Consider the following 27,946-nt stretch of genomic DNA (forward strand, 5'->3'; position numbering starts at 1 on the left):
AGCTTGAGATGGAGGGGGTTGTCTAAGGCCACCGAGTGAGTTCATAGAGAGCCAAGGTTCAAATCAGGGATGTCTTGATTTATATCTCAGAGTCTTGGCCACTAAGATGTCCAATTGAAGATTCCTTCATGAGGCAGTTAGCTTTTGGAGGGGACAGTTTTCTTCGGGGCCACAGTATGTGGGGAAAGAGCCCCCTCCAGCATACCATGATTGAATTGCCCTGCAGCTGCCACTTTAATATTTAAAGCAAAGACAAAAGCTTTAATGATGCTACATATGGCTTGACTAGGTAGCTACTATCGGGAATTAGCTAACATAGAATCTTATCCGTTGGTTCTCTGACCTACTCTCAAACTCCTAGCATTTAGGCAAGTATGTGATGATGGCAGAACTGGAACTTTAAACAATCCAGGTGCAAAATAAGAACTATTAAACAAAACTAGTGGACCCGGGCGCAGAGCATCTGCGCCTCTAGTTGGGCCCAGCCGTCTCCCTCTGCCTCGCCGTCCTCCTCCTTGGGGCGACAGGGCTTCTCCTGCCACCCATCTTTCTCCTGCCGCCCATCCTCTTGCCCTTCTCCTCAGGGTGGCACTGCTGCCTCCCTCTGCCTCACTGTCGTCCTCCTCAGGGCAGCGGGGCTTTGCCCGCTGCCCGTCATCCTCTCGCCCTCCTCCTCAGGGTAGCACCGCCCCCTCCCTCCACCTCGACGTCCTTCTCCTCAGGGCGGCGGGGCTTCGCCCACCGCCCATCCTCCTCCCGCCGCTCTCTTGCCCGCTGCCCCAACCGGCTTGTGGCACGCTCTCCTCCCTCCTGCCCTTACACGTGTTGCCCCCTCTGGGCCCGCCATTGGTTGCGGCTGCAGTGGGGGCAGAGCTTGCTATATCCCCATGCATCCCCTCTACAGAAATGAATTATATTGATAGGTCTTTCAAGAGAGCCAATTATTCTCATTTCCTCTAGATAATAAATAGCCTTTAGGATTGTGTTTTCCTAACAGAAGTAGTCACTTCAGTCCGTGTTGGTATAGACAAGCCCAGCCTAGTAGAGGTTGTTGCAAACAGAGCAAATTCAATGAAGTTGGTTGGTCAAGACTACCATCCCTATTATATGGAACAGGGCCCCTTAAGAAAGTCCTCAGATGTTAGTGTTCACCACACATCATGGGGTTGGGCGTGCTTCTTGAGTTTTCACTCACAATGTGCATAAGTTGTCCCAGGAAAATAAGTTTGTCCCAGAAAAGGAAAGTTGTATCTACTGTTTCTATGGTTACTAATTTGGGTATCTCACCAGAAAATTTCAAAGAATGCAGAAAACTCGAAGAACCATTTCAGTACAAAAACGTTGTATTATATAGTCTGGTAGGTTCAGCTTTTGACCCTATTCAGTTTTTTCAGTCAAGAGGAACAGAAATTATACCACTTACTAATGTGGTCATATGGATACAAAAGTCAACATATTGCATGTTTTCTTCCTTCCTAGCTTTACTTTGCAAGTGCCTTTTGTCCAGTTGCTGATGTGATTGATGCGATTCATAAGCTATTCCCCCCCCACCCACAGGTAGTACGACATTCAGCAAAGTGATGATGTAATTTTGTCTTGCATTCAGGTTCCTGGTTAAAAGCTATACCCAAGTTAGTTCTGGTCAGCTTGTGAGTGGCATGATGTCCTACCTGAACGATTTACCAGGGCAACGCATTCAGCCACAGCAGGTGGCTGGTAGACCCACAGCAGTGCATATTAATAATCCATCCAGTTTGGTAGAGGCATATAAACTGAGAGCATCGAGGTAGGTTTTCAGATAGATGACATGAAATGTGTCATCGGTATTGCCTGTTCTTAAGGTCATTCTTTGAACAGTATGTGCACAGCCATATGCAGGTGTTATGTTTGCCATAGATTGCAAATGTATAGTGGAGACAGTGGTATATTACTTGCTGGGTATGCCCCCACCCCCGCGTCCAAACATACTATAACATCAAATATTTATATACCGCTTTTCAACAAAAGTTTTCAAAGCAGTTTACATAGAGAAATAGCAAATAAATAAATTAGATGGCTCCCTGACTTTGAAGGGCTCACAATCTAAAAAGAAGCATAAGATAGACACCAGCAACAGTCACTGGAGGTGCTGTGCTGGGGGTGGATAGGGCCAATTACTCTCCCCCTGCTAAATAAAGAGCATCACCACATTAAAAGGTGCTTCTTTGCCCAGTTAGCAAAGGCAGCACTGAATGCAGGAAGGGTTTCTTCATGCAGTGTGGAACTCTGTTCTGGTATGGAGACCTGGAAGACTGGCCAGTTAGCACATCAGTATGGTGGTGTGGCTGGTGGACACAGTTCCACTCCCTCTACCACGTGCTCTGTCCACAGCAGATATAATACCTGCATAGGGTTACAATCCCTATTAAGGGGTATGTGTGTGTTAAATCATGCTTATTTTGACAATTTCACTCTTGACTGATATGACAAGGGGCGACTCTTGCTTTTCTTGAGGCATTTTTAATGTTAGAGAGGAAGCACTCCCAGAATTGGCAACGGTATGGGCCTAGCTCTAGCCCAGGGGTAGGCATCGTGCTGCTCTCCAGAGGTTACTGAACTACAACTCCCATCAACCCCAGCCACAATTTATTGTAGGTGGGGATGATGGGAGTTGTAGTTCAGCAACCTCTGGAGAGCCACACATTGCCCACTCCTGCTCTAGTCAGAGGAGGCCGTGTTCCAACAGCTGAGGAGGAGGTACAGCATCAAGGAGAGAGATGCCCATTGTGGCAAAACGTCTGGGCAAATGGTAATCAAAGTATTGTAGGAACAAGCCAGGAGGAAAGAAGTTTGGCACGAGCGGCGTACTTAAATGTTGATAAAATGCCAGGAAGCTCAACAGCAAGTTGTCAGTCAAAGTGGAGTGGGTACAGGATGGAAGTCACATGGGTTGATGGAGGATTGGCAGGGAACATTTTCCCTCCATCCTTCTGGTATGGAGTGGATGGAAGAAGATGGCAATTTATGAGGCACACAGTCCTTTTCCCTCACAAGTGTCCCAGGGTACAGTAAACCTAGCGAGCACTTCCAAGGGTTGCTAAAAAACCCCACGCCCAGAGATGTGAACAAATCTCTTTTCCAAATCACTCCAAGGAAATGCTAAACTGAGAAATTGATGTCTGAGAAATTAAAGCATTATCATTCTGTTGCACTGTAAGAGTACTGTCAGTGCTTATAATATAAGGATACCCTAGAAAGAATTTCATGTTAGAAGAAAACTATCGGGGCACCAGTCACAAGAGAGATGTCTTACAGCTGTTGAGGCTTTCCTTTAATCACAAGAAGGAGGACAGTGATGGGGGAATACTGGCCAACATCCAGACTAAGTTAGTGATGACTAAGTCTCATTGACATCCAGAGCCACCTACCATGGTGAGCAGTGCTGATCTCCTTGCACTGCTGCAGGCTGATAGTAAAGTGCAGGTGGTCTTGGAGGAGCTTACCCACACTCCAGAAGCGTTCTTTAAAGCAGAAACTGGTCATTTGACCATTAGTGCTGTATTTCTGGTCTGAACATTTCTGGAATGCAGGGTGAGCTCCTCAAAGTTTTTATGTTCTTGTGAAAAAGCACAAAAGCATGGTGGGATTAGCACCACCCACGGTAGTCTGCTCTGGATATCAGCCACTGAAATTCAGTGGAACTTGTCTCATGGATTTCAGTGGTGCTTAGCCATTACTAACTAGTCTAGGTGATGCACATGATGGGTAATCAAATTACTGACTTGTAGAAGAAATAAATATATACTCGTCTTGGTGGTATTACAAGGAAGTGCAGGTGTTAAAATGGAACTGTATTGAGTAGCATGTTCTTAAGCATGGGTGCTGGATGAATGAGTACACCAGTGCAGCACACGTCTATCATTTTGGAGAGCTTCTTCTCATTTTTTAATTTACATTCTAGTATTGTTGCCAGATGATTCAATACAGCCGTATTGCAGGGCCATTAAATCTCTCTTGCAAGTTGTGAGACTTAATGGCCCTGCAGTTGCTCATATTAAAGAGTGGAGTTACACAATAACTTTTTAGAACCACACATTAGTCCTCAGAGAAGTAAGAAGTTAATGCTCTTACAAATGGGTTCTCTCAGCCTTGATTCTCCAGCTGACCAATTTGAGAGTTCCCTTGGATGGTAAACTCTGCTTACATTCTTCCATGGTACAGGATGGTTGAATTTGCAGCAAAGAATTTGCAAGCTGAACTGAACCGCAGAAGGAGCAAAGAGGATGCTTGGAACCGGACTTCAGTTGATCTAGTGCGAGCATCTGAGGTCAGTAGCCCCTCCAAATACATCAGTTTTGGCAACCTGTTTACCCCATAGACTCTTGAATTCATGTTTACCTATTAAATACTCTCTTCTAGGCACACTGTCACTATGTAGTGGTTAAACTGTTCACAGCAAAGCTCGCTGAAATTGGTGACCCAGCCGTCCGTGCTGTCATTAACAACCTGTGTCTCCTCTATGCGCTCTGTGGGATCAGTAAGAACAGTGGAGACTTCCTGCAGGTTAGTGACTGAATCTGTCTCTGAAATCTTGAGCCACAGTGCTCTGCTCTGAAGTGACAAAAAAAGAAAGCTAAACTGTAATAGCTGAAACAATTAGCAGTGGGGCCTGTGCCAGGCGAGCACAAGATAAATCTTTTAGTGAAGTGTTGTGGCAACAGGGCTGAAGGCTTGGCTGGATGGCTGTTCAATGAATGTAACACTTTTAGGGTGGCTTCTTAATGTCTGTTTCCAGGACCAATGATGGTAGGCTGGGAAGGACCTCTGCCCGAGACCCTCAAGAGCCGCTGCTCAGACAGGACTGGGCAAGATTGACTTGTGACTTACTGTGAGATTGACTTGCTTTAAAGCAGTTTCATGTGTTCATAGAAAAAGAACAAAACGAGTACATTATCACTGAGCATTATGAGGAATGCCAGTTTCCAAACATCACTCGATCCTTTACATGAGATCTAAAGCCCTATTCAGACACTATATTGAACATGTATATTCAGGTGCCTGTACACATGTACATGCATTCATTTTACAAGTGAGCCTGGGCACAGACCTTTTCAGATACATAGTGTACTGCTGTGTACATGCATTCAGCATAATGTGTAAATACATGTATACAGATCTGTACATTGTGTACGGATTGTACATATATCAAACATAACACTTATTTGTCCTAAAGAACAGAACCCTGCAAAAGACGTCTGTGGTTTTTGAGCTGGGTTGTGCTTCACATCAGCCCAACATCTCTCAAGATTCATTCATTGTCAGTATATGTATAGGTAAAACTTTGTACAGGCAAATCTTGCCATTGTGAGATCCAACATTCCCGATTTTACATATCCATGGTTGGGTAATTGACACCCGACCTCGGCATGTGTGTGAAAAACCTGGTCAAAAGGGGGTTAATTCTGTGGGTTTGGGGTGGCCAGAAATTACCTCTGAGGTAATTTATGGCTGCCATTTTGAGGAGAGGAACCATTTTGTGGCTCATTCGAGTGTTTAAAAAGCAATTTTTTTGTAGGGGGGAGCTGAATTTGGGACTCTGGGAGAGGGCATTGCTGGACACCTGGAGACCCATGGAGCATGATAGGACACTCCCCCCACCCCACCCAACCACACACTAGTGATGTGCATGGTCCGGAGCAGTCCGGACCAGCACCAAAGGGGAGCCTATCTTTTAGGGCAGGGAGGGCTTGTTTACCCCTCCCGCGCCTCTTTGCCCCCGCCAGTGGCCGTAATCTACTGTAAAATTGGGGCGCTGGAAACCAGCCGCCCCAGCCGCCGCGCCCCCCCCCGCGAGCAGATTAGAGAAAAAAAGGCTACTGCCTACAAGGAAAGGCTACTGCCGCCCTGCCGCCCCCCCACCCGCCACCTCCCCCCCACGAGTGCTCACCAAGTTAGAAGAACTTAGAGAGGAGCTCGCGAACAGAGCTCCTCTCTTATCGAAGCCTCCGGCCCAACCGGGGCCTTGGGCGCGTGCGCACGCGCGCTAGAGCTCTTTATCCTATAGAGCTTTTGCCGGAGGCCCGGTCTACCCGCCGGGAAGAAGCCGGGTAGACCGGGCCTCCGATCGCCGGAGGCCCGGTCTACCCGCCGGGAGGAAGCTGGGTAGACCGGGCCTCCGGCGATCGGAGGCCCGGTCTACCCGGCTTCTTCCCGGCGGGTAGACCGGGCCTCCGGCAAAAGCTCTATAGGATAAAGAGCTCTAGCGCGCGTGCGCACGCGCCCAAGGCCCCGGTTGGGCCGGAGGTTTCGATAAGGGAGGAGCTCTGTTCGCGAGCTCCTCTCTAAGTTCTTCTAACTTGGTGAGCACTCGTGGGGGGGGGTGGCAGGTGGGGGGGGCGGCAGTAGCCTTTCCTTGTAGGCAGTAGCCTTTTTTTCTCTAATCTGCTCACGGGGGGGGGGCGCGGCGGTGGCTGGGGCGGCTGGTTTCCAGCGCCCCAATTTTACAGTAGATTACGGCCACTGGCGGGGGCAAAGAGGCGCGGGAGGGGTAAACAAGCCCTCCCCCCCTTAAAGCAATACCCCCCCACCCGGACCCGGACCAACCAGGGCAGAACCGGTCCGGCAGTTCGGCCATTCTATAGAATGGCCGCCGGACCGGTTCGGACACACCCCTACCACACACACACTTTTAGGACCCTTTTTCGCTGTTTGTCCCAGTTTCCGGAGCTTCCAGGAACCTAATCCCCTGAATCTCATTGACTCAATGACCCAGTTTCTGCAGTTCCGTTATTCACTGTTGAAGTGGAGAATGGAACCGTTGTGGATACTGGAGTTCACTTGTATGCTGTCCTTCAGTATTGTTACATTAGGGCAGCTAACAAATTAACAATAACATAAAAACCCATACGACTTAAAATCAATTATAGAAGCAGGCAGTAGACAAAAGAAAAAAACATAGCAGTGGGGTAAAAACGTAAAAGATTCAGCTAAATTCTTAAATGTTTTACACGGGCAGTTTTCAAGATTTCTATTTTTGATTGGATTCTGATCAGGCAAAAATAGGGAGGTGGAGGAGGGTTCCATTACCTCCTCCCTCCGCTGCTTCAGTCCTGTATTTAAGTTGGGATGCCAGACTTTGCATATGCAAATGTACTTTTTCTCAAACTCACTTGTTTTCCCTATAGGAACAGTGGTTCTGATTACACAAGTACTTTTAAGTACCTCTATTTGAATGAATAAATGTTTTGTCTTCGCTTCCTACCACTTATCTCAAACCAATAGGTCTTTTGAAAGCAGGAATTGTTTCAGAGTGCACTGAATTCATTTGATGTGGTGTCCATTTCTGTCCCCCGCCCCCCAACAAATCAATCCTAAAGACGCCTGTTGACCAGGGCTCAGGAAATGCACTTGCCTGCTCATCCATGTCGATTGCAAAATGAGGCCACATGAGTGAAGATGACACAGCGCCTTCCCCGCCTCACAGCAACTATCCTTGCACACTGTGAAAACCATCACACAAACTGTGTTGCTGGGGGGAGGGCAACAACTCAGCAAAGTGTGTACTGCCATTATGTCAATGTGCCTTATTGTTGCTGCTGCTGCAAAAACTTGCAAGTTATTGCATTGCCATTGGAGAGCTGAGGAGAATGAGGTGGTGGAGGGCAGAGGATTGCTGTCTGGAGGAGACTGGGGCGGTGGGGGGACGTCCTGTGACTTCTAAGCAGATTCATCTCCCCAAGCCTCATTCTCTCCTCCTCCCTTTCCTGCCATTGCTGAGGTCTATGAGTTTGAGCACCATCGTTCCTCCCTGCCTCCCAAGCTTAACCATTTGCAGTGTGATACTGAGAGAAGTTTGCAAAAATAATAAAGCAGTCAGGGGAGACAGTTTAACAACTGCAGCAGCAAATTCCTTTCCCAGTGGTGAAAGAGAGATGCATTTCCCCTGCCCTTCTCTCTTCCTTGTATTTCCTCCCCAAACCACAGCACACCACAAACAATAAAGCCAAATCAGATCTACACCAGCAGGAGCCTGGACCACTTTGTCTCAAGGATAAGGAAGGAAGGAGGAGTTGGGGGACAGGCAGGAGTTTGTGACACACGTGGAGGGGTGTGTGTGTGTGTGTATAGATATAGGCAGGCAGGAGCCTTATTCAGACATTGTCTTATGCATATACAGATGTTTGTACACTTGTGCATGTTTTTGTGTGAGTGTGTATTCATTCATTTTCAAAGACATTGTTTATACAGTGTAGGAGGCTGGTGTAGCTTCTACCCAACAGCAAGCACGTGCCCCGAGATAGCTTGTGGTATGATCTGACTAGTAAATTATTGTCCGACTGGTGAACTGAGCCAAAATTTCTTGACGCCTGCTGTTGACCCATTTATTGACTTTAGCTTCACCTGTGACTTTCCCTCTCTTACATGGGAGAGTGAGACCGTAGCTGTGAGTGACAAGACTGTTTGTGACACTCTTGCTTTTTTCCTTTCCCCCCCTTGTCTTAGGGAGGAGTTTTGACAGAAGCACAGATAACTCAAGTGAACCAGCGTGTGAAGGAGCTCTTGGCACTAATCCGCCCCAATGCAGTAGCTCTAGTGGATTCCTTTGACTTCCATGACACTCTTCTCGGGTCTGTGCTTGGCCGATATGATGGTAACGTCTACGAAAACATGTTTGAGTGGTCAAAGAAATCTCCATTAAATAAAACACAGGTAAGGATGCTCTTATTCCCTTCTTAGCGTAGGGAATAAATGGCATGCTGTGAGGTGCAGCAAGAGAAATCTAGTCAGAGAATTGATTTCTTAAAAGACTAGGTTAGAATTGTTACAAAAATGCTACGTAACAATGTGCCACGAAGTGGCAAGTGCAGTCCCCCGCCCCCAGCATCACCTCAACTGCCTGCTGTTGCTGCCTCATCTTGTCTCTGCTGCTGCCCTGATCTCCTTAAGTTCCCCCTCATTGGCCCTGCCCCAAATCATTCCCTCACAGCAGCCGGTTCTGTGTACTACATGCTATAGCCGGCTGGAGGACAGAGCCATAGTGCTCAAGGCGAGGCCAGCAGGGGGAAGAGGGGTGGCAAACAAGGCTGAACTGCCTGCCTGCCGAGCAGAGTGGTGAAGTAGGAGCAAGGTGAGCAAGGCAGGAGTGGGGTGGTAGTACCAGGCTCATCCAGGAGAAGGGGCTGGTGAGGTGGGGTAGGCTGTGTGTTGTAACATGCCTCAAGGGGCGTTGGGCAGTAAGATGGTTCTAGCAGGATGAAAGAGTACTATGTCTGTATTTACAACCACTTCCTGATCTTACTACTTTCAACAGGTCCATGAGTCTTTCCACAAACACCTGAAGCCAATGCAAGCCAAACTGTGATGATGATTCTTGCTCTTATGGTACTATGCTCCAGTTCCCACAGAATTGATGTAATTTGCCCTATGAGCACCTGAATCACTTGGTGAATCCAAATAGCCATAGGGTAGACAGTAATTGTAGCCTTTCTTCCCAATTTTGAATAAATCTTGAAGAGATTAGAGCAGGGGAACACACAATTATAAAGTGCAATTGTAATTATGTTCCAAAAACTAACCTTTTTAATCATTCAGAAAAATTTCACAGACTGGTAAAGTGTGGATTTGTGAAGCAGTTAACTGCTGCTGACGCCTGTGTCATCTAATAGCAGGATTTTGTGTTACTACTAAGTAGTTATGTTCTGAAAACAATTGCTGGGGAGCAGCAACTTCTCATCTGAACTCGCTTGATTCAACAGACTTGCACACTTTGTCAGTGCTGTATTCTGTATAGGGAAGAGCTGTCAGAATCCTTTTGCATCTTGTCTTAGTGGGGTTTGCACAGCCTTGCAAGGAACTGGGCTTCAAGGTCTTGGGGTAGGGACCTTTTTAATCTCTTAGCTTTAATTCTCTACTGTCCTGGAACTGAATTCTTGGCATCATGGATACAGACTGTCCTTTCAACAGAAGTAATTCTTATTTTCTGGATGACCGTGCTTTCTTAGATGTCATCTAGAGTTCATCTTCCTCTTCCTCTAGAGTTCTAACTCAAATCATATCAGGCTCTATGGTTGTTGCCCTCCCTCTAGGAGACCTCCAGTAACATGGAAAGAGAAGATATAAAGGGTTCTCAGAGGGGGGAAATAGGAATACTTTGAACTTTATAATTCTTAACACTTAACGGTTTCAGCTCTGAAAATCTTTTAAGATGCATTTGTAGTGTGGGGGGGGAACCTTCACTCCACATTTGACCTGAAAAGCGAACTGTATTTGAAATCACTGTGTCTAGTTTTACCGTTTTTGGCATTCTCACGGACTCTTTCTGAAACACACTTATTTTAGAAGTGAATTGGTTTTGTACAGCTGTACCCCACATTTATAGAATCACTTAAACTAGACTAGATGGGATGATGGTCTAGACTGGAATGATGGACAAAAATCCACCTACCTAAATAAACTGGATCTTCATGTATTTCAAGCAGAGCGGTTGTACTATGGTAAGGTGCCTTTAGAGTTAATGGTTCCAGACTGCCATGACTCTGGCAGGCTAACATTTTTGCAGTGCACAGGACTTGATCCTCTGAAATCAGCGCGACTAAAATTGCAGCAAAAATTGTTGGATCCTGCCTTGGTAACTTTCTCCCAGCAAGTCAAGATTTGAAGACCACCAGTTCCCTTCAATTATGTGAAATTGTGTTAATTGAACAACTTGAGCTTGAAGTCTTAAGAGGAAGTTCTTGGATCAATTTGATTCTCCTATTCAAGATCTGAACAAACTGCAGGGGCTTCCTGACACTACTTCATTCAAGCAAGGGGAAGAAACACTATGTTAAAACTGATTATAAAGTCAGTGTACTTTTCAAGCTGCTGAAGCATTCCATCTAACATACCTGATTACTATGCTGCTTAAAACACCTGCATCTGTATAGTTCAGTGAAATGCTGATTGAAAGACATGCAGTAATGGACTGTTGGAGAGTATCAGTAGCAGAACATATGTAGATTTAATAAAGAAACTCACTTTCAAACAATGTAATTAAAAAAGATCCCTGCGTGGTGTTCTGTCTTTTCATTGATTCCTATAAGCAGAGGCCTGGAAACTACTATGTATGGTTTTAGAAACCTTGTACTATTAGCAATATGTCAATATTTATATATGGCTTTTCAGCAAAGGCTCTTAAAGCAGTTTACATAGCAAAAGGATAAAAAAAATTGTTACCTGTCACAAAGGGGCTTGCAGGCTAAAAAGAAGTGCAAGGGAGACAGCAGCAAAAGTTGCTGGGGGGATGCAAGCAGGGGCACACCCAGGTTATTTTTTGAAGCTTTGGAGCCCCCACCCACCCCTGCTTGAGTGCTCAAGGGGCAAGTTAATTTTAAAACTTTTAACCATCTGCCGCTGCACGGCGGGAATGGCCACTCCAGGGGCAGACCAAAGCAGAGGAGACTGAGGCGGGGGCAAGAGCTCCTTCCCTGAGCCCACCTGCCTCCCAAAATGACAGATTGGGCCATTTTCGGCCCATTTCGGGCGTCTGCACACACACACAGGGCAGCAGTGGGGCTCTGTGGAGGCCCCTCAAGACAGTAGGCTATGGACCTCATTCCTAAGGTCTGTGGCTAAATCTGCCTGTGCCTCCAAGACCTTATCCATTCTCCAGGAATTACTCAAAAATTCCAAACAGTGGATCTGAGATTACATTCAGTGGCAGCTAGTAGGTGCTGAGGCAGGGTGGAAGGCAGAGTATACATTTAATGATTGGTAAAAGCCTAGCACCTCAAACAGAAATCATCACAAACTACAATTCTAAACAATGTGAATTAAAACAGCTTAATTATAAAATGTGAGTGTATTTTGCAGAAGATAGGACACTGTAGCATAATCTGCTTTTGATACTACTGTTCCTATTTTTGTTTATATGGGAAGTTGCTTATTTTTTTAAAAGAAAAACAACAACCACATTACACGTCCCTGGGCCTTTCTAGACTGCCAGTTTTAGTGCAGGAGGAAGTAGTCCAACCTTGGATGACTTAGGCCAAGAGTAGTCAAAACTGAAACAAATGCTTTCAGGCATAATTTGGAGTAAAGCTTGGGTTGTTCATATACATACATCTTAAGAGGTTTGGCTGCAATTCTTTAATTTTTCCCCCAAGCAGGGATTGGTTTTTCCCAAGCAGGCATTGTTCATACTGCATGCTCTCCTGGTTCCTTCTTGGCCAATGGGGTTGCAGAGGAGGTGGGTGCCCCATCTCCTCCTCCCTATTCAAGTGTGCAGGTGGAGAAGGCGCAGATATGGGAGCATGTGTGGTAGACACACTGCATTCTTTTAAACCCTTACTATTTTATAAAAATTTCATACAAGTTTGACTCCTTTAAAAAAAAATTAACTTGTTGTGGCTTTTGCACAAGGCTGCCACTTATCTCTATAGCCAGCTGCAAAGTTTTTTAACATAGAGATCAATGGAAAATCAGTAGGGATGCGCACAAACTGTTCATGTACTCCTGGGTGAAGGTGGCGGTTGTTTTAAAGGACAAAAGGCACTGCTCTACCTGTCAGCCCCTGCCCTGCCACTTTCCCCCACCAGCACTCTCCAAAACAGTGGGTGTGCTGGGCTGCAGCATTCTTGCTTGCGCCCCAATCAGAATCACCACATTCATGGCCGATGCGTGTGCTATAGCAGGGGGACTGGTCAATTGGTTGATTGGTAATATAAATTTTTAGACAAGGTATTTCACTTTTTAAAAATTTCCCTGTTGATCTTGCACAAGACTAATTGGCCACCAGGGGGCAGGCTTGTGCAAGATCAATTGGGAAACAAAAAACCAAAAGTGAAACAGTATTAAACATCATGTGATTGATCCATCAGCTTCAAATTTAATACACAGAGTCCTACCTTCCTGTGTTACAGCTCTACCTCATTTCAGAGCTCCATGGCCAGCCCTTCCCAACTTATGAACTTTTTCTAATTTTCCACTGACCTCTATGGTTTTAAAAAACCTACAGCTGGCTATAGAGACCCATGGCAAACTATTATTTTAAATGAGTCAGGCTTTTAGTTTTAAAAATTAAAGAAAAAGAATAGAAATGAATGAATGGAAGTTGTGTCCAGGGCATAGGACACAAGTCTGCTTAAAGTGCTATCATGGCAGCAGACACTTGCAAAACAACTCCATTTCATCTTGAGCTGCTTTATCCATGGGGTCTCTTCATACTCCTCAAAAATGATGGGAATATCCCAAGAAAACATTTTAGAAAGTGCAACTATTTTTGGAATCACCCCAGGCCCTGAGCTGGAGCAGCCTGCCCTCCAAAATTTACTTTCTTCTCCCCGCTCCTCTGGCCCCAGGTGACCTACCTACATGAGCCATGTGCAGGCTTGCCTGCTCATGGAAGGGCTCCCTGCAGCCAGGCTGCTTCAACCCAGTCTCTGCTCCCGACTCACAGCTGTTTGGAGGGTGGCGGGGCTTCTGGAGCCCTCTGAAGGCCTACCTGATGCTCTCCCCGAGTCCTCAGTCCCTGATCTTGCCTGAAGCTCTCCAGCCTGGTCTGGAGGCAGAGCGGCCAGTGCTGGCTGCCCACCAGAGCACTGTGCACACCCTCTGCCCTCCCTGCCTTGCAGCCCTGGGCTGTGCTGAGAGCCTGTGCTTGCCGCCTCCGCCGCCGCCTCCTCCTCAGAGCCAGCAATGGAAGGTGTGGGAGTCCCCTTTTTTTCATTATTCTTCCCCTTGTATATGTATGGAATTCCTTCCTGATATTGGGCACAAGTGTAGGGCAGAGTGGGAGGGCTCTGAATAGTGAATTTGAAATAGATTGGACAAATGGTTGATTTTTAAAATCTTCCCTTCTGCAGTAAAGCTGCCAGAAAGTGTTCTCTCTATCCGTAGAGCACTTCACACCTAATAAAAGCGGGGCTAACTGTAAACAGCTGAATAAACTATATATACAATTCTCTGAGACGTACCCGTACCCGTGGCTAATCCCGTGTGTCGCAGCTCTCACAAGAATTCCAGCAAGAGAGAGTTGCTGGAAGGGCAGCTGCTGCCGAGGAGGGAAGGAGGTCAAGGCGGCGGCGGCGGCAAAGAAAGAAGAGACATTGAGTGACGGCATGCCAAGTCTCCTCAAGAGGGGGACGGTCAAGCCAGAGCATAAGAGTGTACTGTGAGAGCCATCTGTGCAGGCTGGAAGGGAAGCCCCAGCTCGACCGCTGTCCTCTCGAGACCCTGCAGTGAAGGATGCCGTTATTCAATGGCTATGGGGAGACAGTTGGGTGAGGAGAGACTGGGGGGGGGCGGTATGAGTGAGCAATAAAGTCCTAGAGCACAGATGCTCTTCGCAGGATAAGCTAGTATTTATTTATTTTATTTGTAAATGCACTATGCTCAAGTTGGTTTGCAATCCAGACTGTCTGAGTGAGAACGGTGAAGCAAAGGGCATTTGTTGTGCTTTTAACTTTTCCCCTTACAAATGCACTGTATGTCCAAGCTGGTTGGACATGTCCAAAAACCTCACTCACACTCTCCCACTATTTTCACAGTATGTCATCAGTCAGTATGATTTTGCAATCATATGAAATGTTAAGGGGCACCCAAACATGCTGATTTGCCCTCAGCCCTGCACCCAACTAGGGACGGCCCTGATTCTGCCCTCATATGAATGCACACCAAGTCCCAGTCTGCAAAAGTGCTCTAAAAGCCCCATGTGGAAGAGGTCCCTGTGCAGGTTTCTGTAAACATCCTGGAGGGCTGCTTATGCCAACAGGATTAGAGGAGGGTCAGTGGCTGGGAAGTGCTGCAAGTGGTTCCTTTAGTACAACTCTGTAGTCCCTGGGTTGGCAGAGAGAGAGTGAGACTGTGTCCCTCAGGAGGATGGATTTGCCCCTGGGGTCTCGAGCTGCTGATTACTAAGGCAACCTTCCCATTGGGAATGCTCTCCTTGGTCATTTGCTCCTCGGACTCCATCAGTTTTTAGAAAGCTTGTTAAATCTTGGCTTTTTATACAGGCCTTTACATGACTGTTCTATTGCTGCTTCTGTGTGTTTTTATCCGTGTACAGTTTTTATGTTTGCATTTTATATATTTTAAAAAGGATTTGTTTTCAAGTTTTTAGCTTAATACTTTTAACTCTCATTTTAATTATTTTTTTTTAACTTTTGTAAACCGCCTTGGGATTGTTTTTAATGAAAGGTGGTATATAAATGTAGCAATAAATAAATAAAATTTGGAAATGGATCGCCCCAGGGGTTTTATTATTACCAAGAGTATTTATAGATAGCATTTTTCAATAAATAAACTCTGCAAGCCGTTTGCCAGATATATTGTTAATTATATCAGCTCCGAGAAATGCAGAGGCATCTTTCCCCCGGACTAGCGGGCGAAAATCGGGTCTCCCGCAGCCCCTGGGGCCCCCCAAATCCTCTACATTGTTTTCTGGGGCGCAGGATGTTCCGCGCTGGGCGGCGGAGAATGACTGTAGGGGCTAATAGTTCGGGAAAGCCGCTTTGGCAGGCGCGGCACGGCGGAGTAGTAAGCAAGTGGTGGGCTGGGATGCCACGGGCAGGGGGTTGCTGCTGCAGCAGCAGAAGGAGGAAACTGCACACCGACCGACTGACTGCTGCAGAGTCGGGGTGGGAGGACATTCGCTGGTTCCCGCTGCTCTGGCGTTTCTCCCCCCAACCCCGGGCTGCTCCCCACCACCGCCTCTGCATTTCTTTCCGGCCCCCACCCCACTTCACCCCACACTTTGCCTACCAAGACAAGAGTTTCTTCGCTGTGTTTCTTGCCCTGTCCCCGCCCCCTTGGCTGGGGCTGGCCAGCTTCACAGGGAGTGGAGTGGAAGCAAGGGCCGAGAGTGGCTGCTGCTGGCCCTGCAAAATGCGGTCTCTGCTGGTCAACGGGAAGTACCATATATAGCATCCCTTTTTTAAAAAAAGTTTCCATTTTGCCTGAGCATATTCTGGTGTCAAAGGCAGTGTATTCAGCTAATTTAAGTGGCACGACTGCCTATGCAAGATGTGATATTTGCAAGTCAGCAGGAAATGCCTTATTCAGAATTTCTTCTGAAAATACTATATATATAGGGCGGGGGGCTGCTCATCTCGCAGAGGGAGGCCCCGTTAGCTCATCAGGTCCAGGCTCCAAAATTAAAAGCGCAATTGCAGTGTTCTACGTTATCAGCCCTGACAAAAAGATCGCGCTATGTTACAACTGTCGAAAGCCTTGAGTTCTCCACGTGCAATCTGGTTCTTCAAAGCGCCCATCGCCGCAGGAGAGCCTCGCAGAAAGGATCGAGCTTGGAGTCCCCACGAGAGGAACGCCCAGGACTCACCGTTCTAGAACAGAGCAGCAACCAGCAATCTTGCTTCTGCATGTTACTTCCGGTTTAGTAAAAACGACAGCATGCGCGCGTTCTATGCGCAGTAGAGTCGTCAGAACTCTATTTCCCAAGGTGCTTTGCGGCGGTTATGGAGCGAAAACTCCCGGTGGCTGGGATAATACCTGATCGCGGAGGTGAGATCATCCGTGCTGCTCGTGCTGTTTTCGAATGCCCTGCTATGTAAGCCGCCGTGAAGGCTGCCCCTAAACAAAGGAATTTGACACTCTTCAAGGGGATTTATATTCTTTCTACTGCCCTGTGCAGGGAACAGTGCCAGCAATGGACGCTGGGTGCTATGGTAACTAGTTTATGTTCCTGAGAGCAACGGGGCAGGATGCAGAGGCATACCTACACCTATATCAGTCACCTTAAGTGGCGCAGCGGGGAAATGCTTGACTAACAAGCAGAAGGTTGCCGATTCGAATCCCCAGGCGTCAAAATCGACTTGACGGCACACTTTACTTACACCTATATCAGAAAGTGTGTATCAGCTGTAGTGTTAGCATGCTACTGGTTGGGTATGTCCATAGTAGAAGTATTGCCACATTTATAATATGTGGGAAGATGCATTGATTAGGCTATTGCGATTCCCAGCATTATTTAGAGTAGGGATGGAACTCAGGCACACTTAACAAACTACCTGACTAGACAGTAGCATAAACATTGTCCATTGGTGGGCAAAACATTCACTGTCACTTACTCAGTTGCCCAAATATTATTGGCTACCTCAAGTATATGAAAGAAAGTGATAGCTGTAGCTACAATGTATGAACAAAACTAGTCCTGTTCACACATTATGTTCAATGCACCTGCAGGCTGTGTACCGTGATTGCATGTACAGATCTGTATGCATATACAGTTATTCACAACAAGTAGTGTTCAGTTCATTACAGCAGTACGCTTCCTATCTGTATCCTGCATATGAAGATGCCTGTATCCAGTTTGCTTTTAAAATGAATGCAGATACATTCATTCACAGCCCTATTCAGACATTATGCCATACTGTTATGTGTGCATTCAGGTGTATATGCACATGTAAATGCTTTTTTTGGACATAAGTTTATTTTAAAAGTAAACGATACAATTCAGGAGAGGAGAACTGGTCTTGTGATAGCAAGCATGACTTGTCCCCTTAGCTAAGCAGGGTCTGCCCTGGTTGCATATGAATGGGAGACTAGAAGTGTGAGCACTGTAAGATATTCTCCTCCGGAGATGGAGCTGCTCTGGGAAGAGCAGAAGGTTTCAAGTTCCCTCACGGGCTTCTCCAAGAGAGGGCTGAAAGAGATTCCTGTCTGCAACCTTGGAGAAGCTGCTGCCTGAGCTAGATAGACCAATGGTCTGACTCAGTATATGGCAGCTTCCTATGTTCCTCCCAAATGCATGCTAGAGATAGGAAGTGTACTAGTGGACATGTGTTGAACATAATGTATAAATATCTCTATACACAGGTCTGTAAGTGCATACTGTACACAGATTGTACATGTGTTGGACATGACCTGAATAGGGCTGCATTCATTTGAAAAATGAACCTGGGTACAGATAGCACAAATATGTATGTGCATATTTTGTATGTAGATTGAACACATTTCAGTGCAGATGCATTGAACATGTGTGAATAGGGCTACAAAAGTAACATGTACACAGACATCTGTATACACATTAAGCATAATGTCTGAATAGGGCTGTTGTATTTTAAGGGTTTTGTTGTTGTTCAGATCAGGGCAAAAACAAATTTCTGTTTCTGAAATTTTGGCATTCAGATTTGTAGAATATAATTCCCAAAGCTAGGGTGGGACTGGGACAGAAATGAAGGATGCTTATATGGTAGTGCTCTCATCAGAAATCTTAGTGGATTAATCGATGGTTTAAATACACATAAGTTTTATTTATTTATTTATATCTATGTAAACAGCTTTGGGAACTTTTGTTGCAAAGTGGTATATAAATATTTGTCGTATTCGTAATTTTATGATGGTCCAGTTCAGATGAACACGGCTCCCACCGTCCCCTACATACAATAATGGCAGGGCTGTACTGAGAACATGTCCCGCTGACATCAGAAGGGATGTGCTGGTGCATTCTCAGCATGTCCTGTAATCATGTGTGAGGGACAATCAGAATTGCCCCTCTATGTGTGTTGCAAATCCCAGAATTTTGGAGCGTGTGTAGAGGGGTGATTCCAATTATCACTCTGCACATTCAGTTTCAGGATGTGCTGAGAAAATGTCAGGATGAGTGCATTCTTGGTGCAGCCCCAAATTAATTGTGTGTAGGAGGCTGGTGGAGGCCATGTTCATATGAACTGGCCCCATGAATAAACAATCCTCTTTCTGTTGTTGTTGTTTTCTTTGTACACTGCTTTGATAACTTTTCTGTTGAAAAAGCAATATATAAGTAATAATATTCCAATGCTAATTTCAGCAGTAGCTAATCTAACATGACTGAACACTCTACAAAGACATTCTGTAACTGTCACTGCAGCTACTGTACCTTTCCAATAACATCAAAGCAGCTGAAGAAAGCGGAAACCAAATGTCTTACCCCTATCCATAATATCTGTTACATTAATCAACAATAAATTTATACTTATTTGTTATTAACTGCATCCTTCTGTGATCCAAACGATGCTTGTATGGAGTGCTATTTGAAGCTTTAAAATCCTTCCCGTTTCTCTCTAATGTATGTATTTACTTTTAAGATCTTACTATAAAAGTTATTAAGTAACCTAAATTAGTAACTTTTATCTCCCCTTCCTTTAGGTGAGCCTGGAGTAAATGTCTGCTGAATTAAGCCATCATAAATTAGATGTAAAGATGACCTGAGGACAGGCATTGGATCACAAAAGAAAGAGCCAGCATATGCATTTGGAAGACATGATATGGTAAGAAGGGCCTCATTGGTCAACTGATTCTACAAGATCATGGTTACCCTGGAAAAAGCCCTGTTCTACATCCGTGCCAGCTTTACCACTCAAACTCAGGGTGTCTGTGCATAGTGCTTAGGGGACAGGAGTACAAAAGGGGAGAAATTCTCCTAGGCAGTTCCCTCTCCAGGAAGGAAATTAAAATTAATGTAGCATTATATAACAAAAGGAATCTGGATATTTATTTTTCATCATCAATTTTATATAATAAGGGGTTCATATTGTTCAAGCATTCTTATTTTGCTTGTTTGTATTTCATTTTGGAGTGCTTCCCTTTTGTGTTTCTGTTATTTTGACAGCTACTTGCTTTACTCCTGGCTCTTGAAGTTTTTATGCATCTGCATCCAGAGAGTCAGTCTAGGATAGGCAAAATTTGCTCTTTCTGCTTTGTTTTTGTAATAGAATCTGAACTTTTTCTTTTTAGGCAGTGAAAACCAAGAAAGGACTGAAAGGTACATATGTATGTGTTTTCACAGTCTTATAACTTTTTGGAGATTAGTGAGGATGGTGCCTCATAGATTGATCCAGTGGATGCAACAGTGTCACCAATGCAGACATAACACTGACCTGCTGCAAACCATGGTTTACAATTTAGGTGTCAGCCTTGGGAATGCAGAAACCCTCCCTCTTTCTTCTCTAGTATGAATTATCTCCTCCATTGCCTAGTCAACCTTAATAATCTGGTGAGCATTATGTCTGCATCAGTGTTACACATAAATGAGGCCAATCAGGTGCCATCTTAACTAGGGTTTGTAAACCCACTTCAAGCAATTTTGGTTAGCAGGATTAGATGGGCAGTTGTAACTGCATGGGACCTAGGATGTACGTTAAGTTGTTTGTTAAGTCAGTATAGTTCTCATCTCTGTAGTTCTGTTGTCTTGTGGAGTAAGGGTGACCATAGTTCAGTGGTGGGACACATTTTTTTGCATGTAGAATGCCCCAAGTTCAATCCCTGGCATCTCCAGTCAAAAGGATTTCAACAGGTGGCAGGAAAGGTCTCTGCCTAAGACCGCAGAGAGCTGCTGCCTGTAAGAGTACTGGGCAAGATTAGCCAATGTTCTGATAATATTTAAGGCAGATTCATATGGCAGGGATAGACCATGCTTGTTACAACAAGTGCTTTGCAGAGTTTATGCTGGATAATCTTGTGGCTATAAATTGGTTCTGTCTTATTTTAGGCTCCATTGATGATGTCCTCAGTGATCTCCTTGGTGATGATGGTAAATAATCATTGATGTGGAAAAACTTTTAAAATCCATTTTTGATTTTGCCTAATATAGAGTTTGCGAACAATGAGTAAAGCTAAGGCCTCACTTCACCTTGGAGGGGCAGGATAATGATTATTTTCACGATGCTGTCCTCCTGCTGCCCTTGCTAACTTGGGAAAGAGGCATCTTTTAATGTGGTGATTCTCTTTATTTAGCAGGGGGAGAGTAACTGGCCCTACCCACCGCCAGCACAGTACCTCTAGTGACTGTTGCTGGTGTCTATCTTATGTTTCTTTTTAGATTGTGAGCCTTTGGGGACAGGGATCCATCTTATCTTACTTATTTATTATTTCTCTGTGTAAACTGCCCTGAGCCATTTTTGGAAGGGGGGTATAGAAGTCAAATAAATAAATAAATTTAAATTGCCCCTCACCTGTCACAGGTTCAAAGGAGGAGGGATTATGCTTATGCATAGTATGTGCCTGAGCACGGTCAGTCTTTATTGCTTGGACAAAGGCCATTGCATGTAAATATTACATATATAAAACAAAACACAAGTACATATGTAAAGTAACAAACAAATACAGCAATAAGAACTCCAGAATCGCATAATACAGTATAATATAGTAGTGATCAAATCAGATCACTGTGGCAGACAACTGCACTGTCTGAAATTTTTGCACTAATTTGTAAGGTTGCCAAGGCAGAGAGTAAGATCTTAGGAATCTATCTCTCTCTCTCTCTCTCTCTCTCTCTCTCTCTCACACACACACACACACACACACACACACACACACACGGTAACAACTTATGTGGAATGGTTCTAAAATTTAAACAAACTAGAATAGTTCCAAGAAATTTAGAACGTGGTTCTAAATACAGTAGACAGTATAATAAATAATGCAGCTGGTTAAAGCAAAGTACTCTTCAACCCCTTCTGCATTTCTCATTCCTAGATGACATTCCCCCCAAATCTAGCAAACCTGTTTCATTTGGTAGCAGTGGAGGGAGGCCCAGAGGAATCTCCTCACAGACTAGCACAAAGTAAGTGATGGTGTTATTTCTTCTGGAGCATTTTCAGTGTACAAAATGATGATGGTCCTGTGGGAGCCTCATTCAGCTCTTGAGCAATCCTGAGTTTTGTAGTTTTGTTTTGTTTTGTTGTTCCAGCTTCTCTCTTTTTTTAACTGTGGTCTTCCCTTTTCAGGGATATTCCTAAGTAGAGTTGCTACTGAAATTTCTTCTAAGCTAAAGTGAAATGTGAAGTGAATGGAGAGGATTTCTTCTTAGGCAAAACATCTGAGCACTTCTGAGGGAATTCACAAGTGTTTAGAAAATGCCAGTAAAATGTTTCAAGTGTTTTGCATATGCCTGTCCCTCAGTTTTTTATTGTGTTTCAGAGGCCTTCTGGAGGATGACTTCTTCAGCAAAATGGCTCTTGAGGAAGGGGCAGATGCAGAGGTGAGAGGAAATGCAAGAGTCCTCATCATTTCTGCATGGTAAATGAAGGCGGCTTTCAACATTGCAATCTGTCAACAAAAGAATATTCCTGCAGCTCATTCCTGTGTCTGAAAACATGGCATGAGAAGGAGTATGCCCATATAGTTCAGCTGGAGAAAAACATGGGTTCTCTGATGCTGGGCTCCAAGGACATCTCACCACTTCCCACGTGCTCCGAAGTCAGGACTATGCAAATTAGTTTAGAGCCTTTAAGAGCCTGGGAAGGGTGACCCCGCTCAGTTCTTTTAGTCCTGTGGACCGCTTGAGGCAGAACTACTTCTCTCGCTCTCTTAGTATTTGAAAGCTTTTCTTCTCCCTCTCCTAGGTAGCCTCCTAGAATTCATTCTTACCCTCAGCCTCTGCCTTTGCTCTTGCATTCTGTTTAAAAACAAAAAACTTCTTCCTCTTTCTATCCACATCCCGTCCCCCCTCTATCAAATGCCTCCTTTCATGGAGCCCATTGCACCCTGCTGAGTGCCTCTGGACGCTTTTGGTCCTGAGGGGCCGAAACCAAGCTACCACACCCCTAATCCCGAGCAGGACACTGGGGGGACCTCTGCCAACTGCATCCCTGGCTTCGTCGGTGGAACCTGAAGAAGGGATGCCAGATGCGGCTCCCAGTCTCCCACCCTCGGGCCGCGAGACTAGGAGCCAGGCGGCACTCAGAGGTGCAGCAACGGAGGAAGGCCAGGCCGCTGCCTCGCTCCCACCGCCTACCACACAGAGAGAAAAGGCAGCAAGTCGCAAAAGTGTCTTCTGCTGCAGCAGTGGCGACAGCACCAAAGTCCTCCTTGGCGTGCAGAAGGCCACCGCCACTACCCTGCACAGTGCCCCAGCAGTGGTGGGAACTTCGGGGGTCACTCGCTCTTCCAGCCGTGCCTCCCCCGGTTCAACTCCAGCCAATGCGGCAGCAGCAATGGGCTCCAACACGGAGGGTAACTCCTACAATGCCTCAAGAACCCCAGTAGGGTTGCAGCATGTCGGGCCCCCTCTCCACTCCTCCCAGCAGGGCCCCATCCTGCAGCAACATGCCCCTAACCAATTACCCAGCCAATGCTAGCGGCATGGCAATCCTGATTCCAAGATGCCATTAAAAAAATGTTTAAAATAAAAACAAAAAGAGGAAGAGGCACAGGAGGGGAAGTTTTTCTTCAGCCTCCTCCTCCTACTCCTCAGAGACCCAACCTCTCCCAAGCCAAAAAGAAACATAAGCATATGCACATGGCACGCTCCTCATGCAAGAGCAAATCTGGGTCAAAACAATGTGAGACTCCTGTGCCTACAAGTGTACACTCTTCAGAGTGTTCAGCAGGAGGGAATCTCCAATAAGGCAGCCTACCAACCCTAATCAACCTGATTTGGGCAAGCGACCTGCGAATCCTATTTATTTATTTATTTATTTATTTAATACATTTCTCTACTGCCCCAGACCAAAGTCTCGGGACAGTTCACAATCATAAAACAATACAAATAAACAAAACATTAAAATCTATTAAAACTCCAAAAAGCTGCCTAAAACAAAAATTATTTATAATATTTAAAATTACAAAAGCTAAAAGGCCTGGTTAAAAAGATGAGTCAATCCATGTCTATTGATCCAGACATGGAGATATTCCAATTGAATATGACCCAATTGAAGAGGAGGGGGAATGGTCAGAGAGTCAGGACCCCGAGTCCTTGGCCACTTCCCAAAGGCTTTTCCAGCCAGAGGATTTTTCCCCACTGATGTATAAAACCACTGATACCTTGAGATTGCAACCTATGCCTCCCACTGAGTCTCAGCCAACCACAAAGGTGGGGGGCGGTTTTTCCTAAACCAAAAAACGAAGTGACCCTGCCCTTCCCTGAGCATTTCATGGATACCATGAAACAGGAGTGGCAGATGCCAGCGACTCTAATAGAAGGTCTCTAGCAGTGGTAAATAAATATTACACCTTTCAGCACAAGGCAGCTAACCTGTTTAAAACACCCCCTACCAATGCTCTTGTGGTATTAACTCCTCTCTGGTTTGTTGTTACCCAAAGATGGTGAGGTGGCCATAAAGTACCAAACTGATAAGCGCATTGAATCGGCCTACAGGCGCACTCAGGACGCTTCTTCCCTGGCAATTAGATCCTCGGCTGCAGCCTCATGCTCTAAATCAGGGATCCTCAACGTTGGGCCCCCAGATGTTCTTGGACTTCAACTCCCATAATCCCCAGCCAAAGGCCACTGGGCCTGGGGATTATGGGAGTTGAAGTCCAAGAACATCTGGGGGCCCAACGTTGAGGATCCCTGCTCTAAAGCATCCCTCTTGTGGTTGGGCGATTTATTTCATGACCCACCAACTGCCCCAAATCGGCTCAGCCAAAAGGAGTTGCTACCCGGGGATTGGGAACTCAATCCATCTGTATTCCTCAACCTTACAGAATGGTTCAGGACCTCGCTGGTGAACCTGTTTGCAACACCACTCAGTACAAAGACCAGGAGGCTCTTCTCCAGATTTCCATGCAAGCAGGTGGAAGCAGTGAACGTGCTATTGAGTCCCTGGCCCCAGGGTCTCTTGTACACTTTCCCACCATTTCCATTATTCACACGAGTCCTCAGAAAGATCTGCATGATAAAAGCACAGGTGATTCTTGTTGCCCCTTCTGGCCCAGGAGGCCTTGGTTTGTGGAGTTATACAATCTTGCAGTAGATTGTATAAACCTTGGATACTCCCTGTTTCAGAGTATCTCCTGTCTCAAGGTCCTGTGCTCCACCATGATCCGGCCTGGTTAAATCTAGCCGGATGGCTACTGAACAGGGCCTGTTAAAACAGCACAGCTACTGCAACACAGTCCTTAACACTTTGATGGCATCCAGAAGAGAATCCACTAACTGGATGTATCAGTGTACATGGTGGGCATTACTTCACTGGTCTGTTAGACACTGAGTACCTCAGGGAAAGGTTACCATGATGCACTTACTACAGTTTCTTCAAGATGGTTTGGAAAAAGGATTCCGAGCAAATACCCTAAAACAACAAGCACTGGTGGGCCTCATATCAAGCATTTCAAGTAAATCTATGCGGACACCCTCCCCCCCCCAGAACAATTTCTCAGGGGGGTAACCCTCCTGTTTTCACCTACGGTACACCGTTTCCCATCTTGAAGCCTCCACACAGTCCTACGGGCTATACAATCACCACCTTTTGGGCTAATATGCTCCATTCCACTGGAGATACTGACCTTTAAGCTTGCCTACCTGATAGTGGTGACGCCAGCCAGAAGGGTTTCCGTATTGTGAGCGCTGTTGATCCACAAGCACCTCTGTGTGTTTTCCAAAGATTCGATTCCAGACCCCTTCTTCCACCCGAAAGTTTCCTCAGCGCTTCACCATTCTCAAGACATCATATTACTATCCTTCTGTCCTAAGCCGGCCCACCGAACTGAACGTACTTGGCACAACCTAGACGTTTGTAGGTGTCTTAAAACTTACCTCAAACAAAGAAGACTTCCATTCAACCAAAGCTCTCTTGGTCTCATTTTTGCCTACCTCCATGGGTCAGCTGGTCACGACAGCAACCATCAACCGGTAGATAAGGGCATGTATAGCCATTGCCTATGAAGTGCTACCTCTCAGGTTGCCCACAAGTATTGTCACACACTCTACTCGGGCGGCAGCACCTTCAGTAGCGTTTTCAACCAACGCTCCCGTACATGATATCTGCAAGATGGCAACATGGAAGACACCGTCCACTTTCACGAAGCACTAAAAGTTGGATACATACGCTTCCACCCAGGTGGCGTTTGGCATAAGGGTGCTTCAACAGGTCCTTCCCCCGGAGTAGGCTTGGGCACTCCCTCCCTTTTGGGGGGTGGGGGCGGACAGGGCTATCAGTGGTGAGATGTCCTTGGAGCCCAGCATCAGAGCATTGGTCACTTACCATGAAGGCTCCTTCTTGGTGCTGGGTCTGAGGACATCTCAACCCACCCATTGGTGCCCTGACCTGCTCTGTGGGGAGGGAGCTCCTGTTTGTTTTCATCTATCACTCCAGCCTCGTATTTTCCTGCTTTTTCCCACTGGCAGTTCTGTTAAAACCCTTTTTGTCCTTATTTTACCTATACTGGGGACCTGTCTTCTTCCTTTCACTTGGCCTAAAAGGACTCGGTGGGGTCATCCTTCCCAGGCTCTTAAAGGCTCTACACTAATGTGCATAGTCCTGCCTTTGGAGCACATGGGAAGGATAACCCAGTGGTGAGATGTCCTCGTACCCAGCACCATGAAGGAGCCTTCACAGTAAATGACCAATGCTCCGTTCTAACAAGTACTGCTAGGGTATCATGCTATAAAGACCTGTACAATTCTTCAACATCTTTCCACTGGAGATCAGTTTCAGATTAATGATGTTGAGTTGCCTGTTAATATTGAGATTAACTGCTTTGGGATATTTTTCTTAACTGAAAAGTGATATACGAATACAGTAAGTAAAAAAAAACAAAAAAACTTGTTTGTGTGTTTGTTCATTTGTCCCTAAGGAGCCTGATGTCTCAGATGTAGACCCAGAAGCTCTTTTGGAGACCTTGAAGGTAAATGGAGAACATTTCTTTCCATATAAAAACAAGATAAGCTTGCGTGCTGTGTTCTGCCAGTTGTCAAAAAGGCTTTCCAAAGCATTGTGCCCATGATGTATGTATTCTCCCACCCTAGGATATGGATGACATGGAAGCTGACCTTCTGGGCTTAAGGAAAACACGCTCTGGGCCTCTTCAGAAACCTGTGAAAGATAGGGAGAAAGCTCAGCCTTTGACTGAGCCAGCAAGATCGGCTAAGGACACATCAGTTACGGGAAAAGGTGAGGTTCCATTCTTTTTGCATAGCCTTTTCAAAGACACTTGGGAGGAACCTGAGTTTCTGTAATAATTCCTCTTATTAGAAAGAATTAGGAGCAAGACTCAAATGGTATATGTAGTGACTCATATTTCCATAATAAACTGTTAAAGTGGAAATGATAGTTGGCTCTATTACCTCCGATGCCTGTGCCTGGGTCCCTACTCCCTATCTCTGATTAACGTTACCCTCTGGCTCAGGGCTAATTCAAATAATCAACTGGGCATGGTAAGGAAGAAGTGATGGGAAAACCTCTCTGTTCACTGCCTTGTGCTTTAGACTGCAGGAGAATGTGAAATGAAAAGAAAACTGTGAATCCCAGTTCTGAGCTAATTGCAAAATGTCTGTAAGGTGAATCAGTTACAGCATTAAAAAGGCCATTGTTGAGTGTAAAAACCTCCTAACATTTCTGCTCCCCTTTCCCCCGCCTTTTTGGGAAAGGTTCGACTTGCAAATTAAAATGGACTCAATCTAGCCCTCAGTTTGCATACATGGAGAGTGGGCAGTGGAGGCTTGTTCAATGTCAGTGAGGCCCTGGGGCCCCTAAGGACTAGGGATGTGCACTGACCAGAGGCCCTTTTACGGGCCTCCAAACAGGTTCAAACACTGGCCAGTTCGAATAGTTCGGCAGGAGTGGGATAACTTTAAGGGTGGGGGAGGGTGCATTTATCCCTCTCTCCGACTCCACACACACACACACACACACCCCAGCGCTGGCTGGAAAATTGGTCTGGCGTGGTGGCAGCTTACCTCCCTGCCGCCCCGTCCACTCTTCGGACCGGAAGTAGGTGGAAATAGTGAGCAAGCGCACATCGGCACGTGCACATGCCTGACATGCGCTCACTACTTCCGGTCTAAAGAGCAGATGGGGTGGCAGGGAGGTACGCTGCCACCCCACCAGACCGGTTTTCCAGCCAGCGCCGGTGGGGGGAAAGCGGAGGGAGGGGTAAGTACACCCTCTCCCGCCCTTAAAGTTATCCCACCCCTGCTGTCGAACCGGCCCCTGCCGGTTCCATGCACATCCCTACAAAGGACTAGGTATCCATTCTGTCTTCATTGTGCAAATAGCTTTCTGTGCCCAGTGACTACAGTTGGCAGGCTTGGGAGACTTTATATGGCCCA

The 27,946-nt window shown here is 45.9% G+C and overlaps 2 protein-coding genes across 11 annotated transcripts in view; both read left to right on the forward strand.

The window, feature by feature from the left end:
* ACOX1 (acyl-CoA oxidase 1) overlaps positions 1 to 11,032 on the forward strand; it is a 51,165-nt gene extending 40,133 nt beyond the window's left edge. For both annotated transcript variants that reach the window (XM_053299339.1, XM_053299338.1), the window contains exons 10-14: positions 1,607 to 1,786; positions 4,201 to 4,306; positions 4,399 to 4,542; positions 8,482 to 8,688; positions 9,290 to 11,032. In XM_053299339.1, coding sequence (XP_053155314.1) covers positions 1,607 to 1,786; positions 4,201 to 4,306; positions 4,399 to 4,542; positions 8,482 to 8,688; positions 9,290 to 9,340 — 688 coding nt within the window. In that variant the 3' untranslated portion in view covers positions 9,341 to 11,032. The remainder of the gene's footprint in view (positions 1 to 1,606; positions 1,787 to 4,200; positions 4,307 to 4,398; positions 4,543 to 8,481; positions 8,689 to 9,289) is intronic.
* Positions 11,033 to 16,333: 5,301 nt separating this feature from the next.
* FBF1 (Fas binding factor 1) overlaps positions 16,334 to 27,946 on the forward strand; it is an 80,380-nt gene continuing 68,767 nt past the window's right edge. For 5 of the 9 annotated variants that reach the window (XM_053295792.1, XM_053295796.1, XM_053295801.1 and 2 more), the window contains exons 1-8: positions 16,334 to 16,476; positions 19,102 to 19,223; positions 19,690 to 19,717; positions 20,444 to 20,485; positions 21,430 to 21,517; positions 21,874 to 21,934; positions 26,473 to 26,523; positions 26,645 to 26,789. In XM_053295792.1, the coding sequence (XP_053151767.1) occupies positions 19,221 to 19,223; positions 19,690 to 19,717; positions 20,444 to 20,485; positions 21,430 to 21,517; positions 21,874 to 21,934; positions 26,473 to 26,523; positions 26,645 to 26,789 (418 nt within the window). In that variant the 5' untranslated portion in view covers positions 16,334 to 16,476; positions 19,102 to 19,220. Of the gene's footprint in view, positions 16,477 to 16,500; positions 16,641 to 19,101; positions 19,224 to 19,689; positions 19,718 to 20,443; positions 20,486 to 21,429; positions 21,518 to 21,873; positions 21,973 to 26,472; positions 26,524 to 26,644; positions 26,790 to 27,946 lie in introns of those variants that run through there. The other 4 variants (XM_053295793.1, XM_053295794.1, XM_053295800.1 and 1 more) reach the window with 4 other exon arrangements.

Source organism: Hemicordylus capensis, chromosome 2 (genome assembly GCF_027244095.1).
Source record: "Hemicordylus capensis ecotype Gifberg chromosome 2, rHemCap1.1.pri, whole genome shotgun sequence".
In the NCBI taxonomy this organism is placed as follows: domain Eukaryota; kingdom Metazoa; phylum Chordata; class Lepidosauria; order Squamata; family Cordylidae; genus Hemicordylus; species Hemicordylus capensis.